The 6,000-nt window shown below is 47.9% G+C and overlaps 1 protein-coding gene across 3 annotated transcripts in view; it reads right to left on the reverse strand.

The window, feature by feature from the left end:
• Positions 1–3,776, reverse strand: part of FIGN (fidgetin, microtubule severing factor) — a 105,200-nt gene extending 101,424 nt beyond the window's left edge. The window contains exons 1-2 of one of the 3 annotated variants that reach the window (XM_040069982.2): positions 3,572–3,776; positions 2,613–2,782 (exon numbers count right to left, since the gene is read on the reverse strand). In XM_040069982.2, coding sequence (XP_039925916.1) covers positions 2,613–2,637 — 25 coding nt within the window. In that variant the 5' untranslated portion in view covers positions 2,638–2,782; positions 3,572–3,776. Of the gene's footprint in view, positions 1–2,612; positions 2,783–3,571 lie in introns of those variants that run through there. The other 2 variants (XM_040069986.2, XM_040069985.2) reach the window with 2 other exon arrangements.
• Between the last annotated feature and the right edge of the window lie 2,224 nt (positions 3,777–6,000).

Below are 6,000 nucleotides of genomic sequence, written 5' to 3' on the forward strand. Positions count from 1 at the left end.
TGTTGAGAATGAAAGTATGGTTCATGAGCTAAAAATGGATAGAAAAAGAGAAGGAGAAGAGGAAGACACACTTAGCAGTACTCTTAACATGGTTTAAGCTGTGCAAACAGATACCTTCAAATGTACCTTACTTGCAATAAACACTGCTTTGGCAGTAAAAGAAACTTTGCTTCACAGGGATGTGAGGTGTAAACTGAGATTACAAATAGAAGAAGAAACAAGACTGAGAGGAGAGGAAAAAAATTGCCTTCTCAAGCAGAACTCTATAAATACCACCAGAAAGACAACAAAAAAAGGTTCCATTTGGAAGCAACAGATGTATTCCTAAGCAAGAAAATATCCCCAAAATAATGCAGAGAGAGAGTCATGCAGACAGGATCTTTAGAAGTATGAAAAGAAATTGCCTGTGTGGCAAAGCTGAAGTTTTCATGTGAATATAAAAATCAGGTATAAGATCTGATACCTCCTTAGTTTACCATCTCTTATATATACTTGATGATTTTGTCATGCCCAGAGCAGAGCAATTTTTAAGTGCAAATCAGTCCTACTCTCTCCAGCTTTCTCAATTTTATAAATTTGGGATCAAAAACATCAAAGCAGTTTCCACTTCGGACCTAACTTTTAGAGGATCGATGTGACAAGTCACTGCTTGATAGATGTTTCTCTTGATAAACGACTTGTTCAAAAGAGACATTGTAGCTTTCATTTCCTGACCACAACACACTTTTAATTTGCAACAGCAGAGCTGCTCGAGTGTGACTAGTTCCCACTTACCAGTCTTTCAGGACTGTGGCACTGTCAGGCCACATGCATGGGCAAAACAAAAACTCAGAAAGAGATGAATTTGCAGAAAGAATTTTAGCAAAACTTTTCCTCAAACAGGACCCGATTATATTTGTTTTCTCCTAACAGTGGGCTCTTAAACACCCCCTCCCAATCACCCTCAATCCTTAACGTTTAAGGGAAGCGAGGAAAGAGAGAAGTCATATTGGAAATATATACTTAAGCACCATAGAATATATATAGCTGCCTAATAGTATCATGTTTATTATACATACATATATTACTGCTACTATAATTATTATTATTATCTGGGAATTGCATTTAACAGTCCAAACCGTCCACACCATCCAATTTCAGCTCTCAGCATACTGTCCGATTCCCGATTTAAAATTTATAAATGTAATATCCTCCTCATCACAAGCAGCAGTCCAATCTGCTCTGAATATATATTACAGCTTTAACATCACAGAGGGAAATCTCCCATCTGGCAATCACATTTGCTCCAACAGCTCTAGGAAAAAAAAAAAAAAAAAAAAAAAAAAAAAAGAAAGAAAGAAAGAAAGAAAGAAAAAAAAAAAAAATGTTCCGCTCTCGCTTGCTTGCTCTTCTCCTTAAAACATTTCTCAGAGCAAATTACGTGCATCTACAATAAACAGTTGCCTTATTGATCGTTCTAAAGTCAACAAGTTCTAAATGCAAAATGCAATCAGATCATTCCCATCATATAGCACCTGGGATATGTTTAGCAATACAGTCACCTACAACACCAAAATAGGAGTGTACATTGTGCAACTGCTCTCTCAATTTCTTTCTTGCGTTCAGATATGTTATTACGAGAGATCATCAGCCACACATGCCAGACCTCCCCCTTATCCCAAACACACACACATATACACACACACATGCACACTCTTTCTCCTAGGATCTCTCTCCATCCTTATTTGTTACTATCACACACAATTAAAAGTGAACATACCCCCTTTTTGGTTGCACAAAACAGACTAATAGTCACTTTTGTTGTTACTTCCTTAGCTTTAACTGCATACCTAGAGGTGCATCTATTGCACCACAAGGAGCTCTATTGAAATTCCCCACGCTCCATTTTATCTGACTTTTTTGGAGGAGGGGGCAGCGCCGGGGGCTGGAGAGTGACCATTAAAATAAAGCCAGTTTCAGCACCTGATTATTTCATTCTGTTAAGCATTGAGGCCAGAGCAGTGTGAACCAGACACTTGTAAACTGAGCATAAAATACTCCTTATTAAATTGTATTAAGCATTCGGCCACAACAGTAATTTTGTTTACATGCATAACATTCCCTCACCCCACATCAGTTCGAATCTCTAGCAGATGATTACACTGAAAGTAAGAGAGGGAAAAGCAGCTGGAGTTTAAAAAACTACTAAAAAAATACTAGTTTGCAAAAGCAAAATATGCATTTTAGGCATGTATGTATGAGCACATAGACGTGTAGGTGTATATATTTATTGCTACACGTTTTTGCCCTCTCCACTCCCCGAGTTTTACTAATTTACATACCATTGGAGTTCAGTGGTGTGTATAGTGCACTGCTGGTAACATGCAACTTCAGGTTTTACAACTGAGATCAATACAATGGTCAAAACTAATGCCATAATCGAAGCAGAAACGATAAACAAATGATAGCAAGAGAAAAAAAAAATGCTTATATATACACAAGAAAATATACTATTAAACACTAAGTATTTACTACAAAATATTTGCATGCAGAGTCCTCGGTGCGTTATCATGCTATTTAAATTCGTCTTTGCTATTTAGATGCAAAGGAAGTAGATCCCAAAACGGACATACCATAAACACTGGTGCTACTGATCATTTCTTGCTGGCAGCACAAAAAGCTGAATTGGATTTTTCACAAGCAGGAATTCCAAAGGTTGCTTTTCATTAAAGCCACTTTTCCTCTCAGCTATCAAATGTCACTGCCTTGAAACGTGGGCCCTTTCGTCAGGTATTCATTTAACCTACATGCATATAATTAAGTGGGAAAGCAACATCAACAAAAAGGGGATCTCAGATCACAAGAGAAGAAAGAAAGGGGGGAAAAAAAGCACATGACCAGGAATGCAAGTCCATGTCAATTTCACTCACTCCCATTGAAACTAACAAGAGCTCCAGGGAGGATAGTAATAGGATCAGTGGATTGTATATACCATTAAATTATACATCTTTCTCTCCCTCCTGAGCCAACAATACGCCCACCACGCTGTACCCCCTCCAAGATGATGTGCTTACATTTTACTGCAACAGCTCCTCTGACATACCTACTGCTACTACCCCCCCACCCCCAGCCAAGACACAGCAATTTAAACCGAACTTTTGTTCTGCGAGATTCTTATTTGCACTTATTTGGTCAGAAGTTAGTTGCCTCAATGTCCAGACCCGCGTTACCTGCAGTTTATTATTTTCAAAGCAACTTAAAAATAAATCCAATTAAGAGGAGGAGGAGGAGGTGGGGAGGGAGCTTGCAATCGCGAACTCTTAATCTGCCTACTATTGTTGGCAATGATCAAGGAGGAAAAACCATGCGATTGTATATCTGTACTTTCCAGACTACGATCAGGCAAGCAGACCGGAGTGCTCAGTATCAGAAAACGACCGCAAATTAGGCAAAATATTTAGGGTACAAATAGGCGATTAATACGCGGCTGTGTCGGATATCTTTAAGATTTAATAAAATTTAAAACGATGGTAGGGAGACTGGGGGGGGGGGGTTCGCGGGGGCGGGGAGGGGGGGTGGAAGATCCTCTTACCTGGAGATTTGGTACAAGAACCCGATAGGTTAGAGTAGCATCGATCCGATGTGTTTGCTGATGAATGGGGGCTCGGGTTAAGTGAAGGTGCCTATGATTTGAAATCATTCCAAGTTTTTGAAGGGAAGACTGACTGCAGCCTCTGCCATGTTGGAATTTCAAACCCAAAACAGCTGCTTTGCAAGGAGCCAGCATGCCAGCAGCTGGACGCCTGCGCAGAGCGCCGCCGAGCCAAATTCAAATCACTTTCACGCGAAGAGCCAAAGATCAGTTTTCAAAGGGGGAGCGGCGCGGGGGGCGGGGGCGCTCCGCGGTCCTGCGCGCCGGGGCCGCCGCTTCCCGCGGGGGCCGGCGGGGTGTCCGCGCCGCGGCCCCGCTCCCTCTCCCCGGGGCGGCGGGACGGGGACAGCGGGCAGCGCGCTCCCTCGGCGGCGGCGGAGCTCCCCTCGGGCGCGGCGGCGCGGGGCCGGGGCCTAGCGGCGGCCCGCGCCCGCGGGGCAGGCGGGCTGGCTCCGGCGGCGGAGGTTCCCCCCGGTTGCGGCCGCCTCCGCTCCGCCGCGGCCGCCCCGCGTCTCCCCGCCCGGTGTCGGTGGGGCGTCCCGGCTCGGCCGGCAGCGGCCTGCGCGGCTGCCCTGGCCGGCGGCTCCTGCGCCGCTTCCCTAGGCGGGCGGGCTGCGTCGGGGCTCGCCGGTCGCCAGCGCCTCCCGCCCCAGGAAAATGGCCGGGGTGGAAGTGCCGTCCCGGCCCGAGCGGCGGCGGCGGGGCCGCGCAGCCGTGCCCCGGCCCCGCGCTGCTCCCGGGGAGCCCCGGCCGCTGCCCGCCGGAGCCCGGCTGCTAGCAGCCGCGGAGAGGCATTCCCGATAGCCGGCAATGGCTGAGGGGCCCCGGCAGCCACACCTCCCTCTCCCCGCACTTCCCAGCCCGGCTCGGCGGGGGATGGCAGGGAGCCAGCTCAGCTACCCCGGCCCACAGCTGCCGGGGACTTCCCTTGCATCAGAGGGATTCCCCGGGGGGGCTGTTAGACGGGCTGTACAGCCTCCTCGTGCTGGCGGGGAAGGCGTACGGTGGCCAGGCGGCACACACCGGGCCCTGCCTCTCGCACACGGGTCTCCCCGGCGCGGCCGAGCCCCGTACGCCGGGGCTCCGCAGCACCCTGCTCTCCCCGCTCCATCCCCGCACACGTCTGCGCGCCCGCTTCCCTGTCACCGCAGCTGTGGGAAGGGGAGTGAGAGCTTCCCACGAGACAGATCCACGTTCCTGGGCTTGCACCTGATGGGACTATCAGTACATTTTTACCTTCAAACGGGGAAGAAGTCACGCTGTCCGGATGCTGTTCCTGGGGTTTGGGAAAAGAGTCCTGGAGTGGTTTCACTTCCTCTCTTCCTTGTCCTGCCGTGGATGGCTTCGGAGGGTTTGTCCGTCCTGGATATAAAGGAGACTGATTAAGTTTTCTTAGTAAAAATGGAAGATGTAGAGGCCGTTAAGGCTCTGGAGGAGGCAGGGGAGACCAGTCCCAGGGGATTAGCATCTGGAGGAGTGGGAATAGGCTCGTTTCCCGTCTGTTTCCCTTTGCAGTAATACAGTAGGCCTAAATAAAACTCTGAACTAGTTGCCAGCAGAAGCTGCTGTGAGCTGTCAGCCAGTCCCTATCCTACCCGGTAATGGAGAAGGAAAAGAAAGGACAGAAAGGCCTGTCTGGGCGATGTTGTCCATGCAGTGATTTAGTTAATCCTAAATGATTTTTACCTGCTGGTGAAAATAGGCACCTCTCATGCTTTTAGAAGGCCATAGCCAGCCCGTGTGACAAAGCTATGCCTAAAGATTGGAAATAAAAAGACAGAGCAAAAGAGCAGATTTCTGCTTTTTACAATATGGAAGATATTCCTGGCTCACTTGGACAGCTGGGGATAACTCTAGCACTGCTGCAACAAGGAAAGCACTGCTGGTGGAATAACAAAAGTGTCCTGAAATGAGGAGCTGGTTTGGAGCTGCTTTTGTTTCCCAGTATATCCCAGGTAAAACAAAACATACACAGGAAAACACGGTTAAACTGAATTTTGGGATGTAGAGAGCCATTTTTAGAACTTGCAACACAGCTATAGCAACAGAAGTCTGTTGAAATAGCTTTAGACAGCTGTCCAGAGCAAGCAGCATGTGAGACACCCGGCCACAGCACCGTGGTCCAGTCTGCACCGAGCTCTTCTGACATCTTTTCTCTGCCCTCAGTGTCGGGTGGCTCTGAGCAACAGGCCCAGAGCCTGGGTCACCCCATTGCCTGTGCACACAGCTGCGCATCATCCCTTCTACAAGAGCTTGTGGGTATTAAGCAGGCACCTTGGCAAGCAGACAACTGCTCCAAATGGAGGTAGCACGTCAGTAGCCTCCGGTATTTCCTAATTTGACCCAACTACACAGGTTACATTTAGAAG

The sequence above is a fragment of the Hirundo rustica genome, chromosome 7, assembly GCF_015227805.2.
Source record: "Hirundo rustica isolate bHirRus1 chromosome 7, bHirRus1.pri.v3, whole genome shotgun sequence".
NCBI classification, from domain to species: domain Eukaryota; kingdom Metazoa; phylum Chordata; class Aves; order Passeriformes; family Hirundinidae; genus Hirundo; species Hirundo rustica.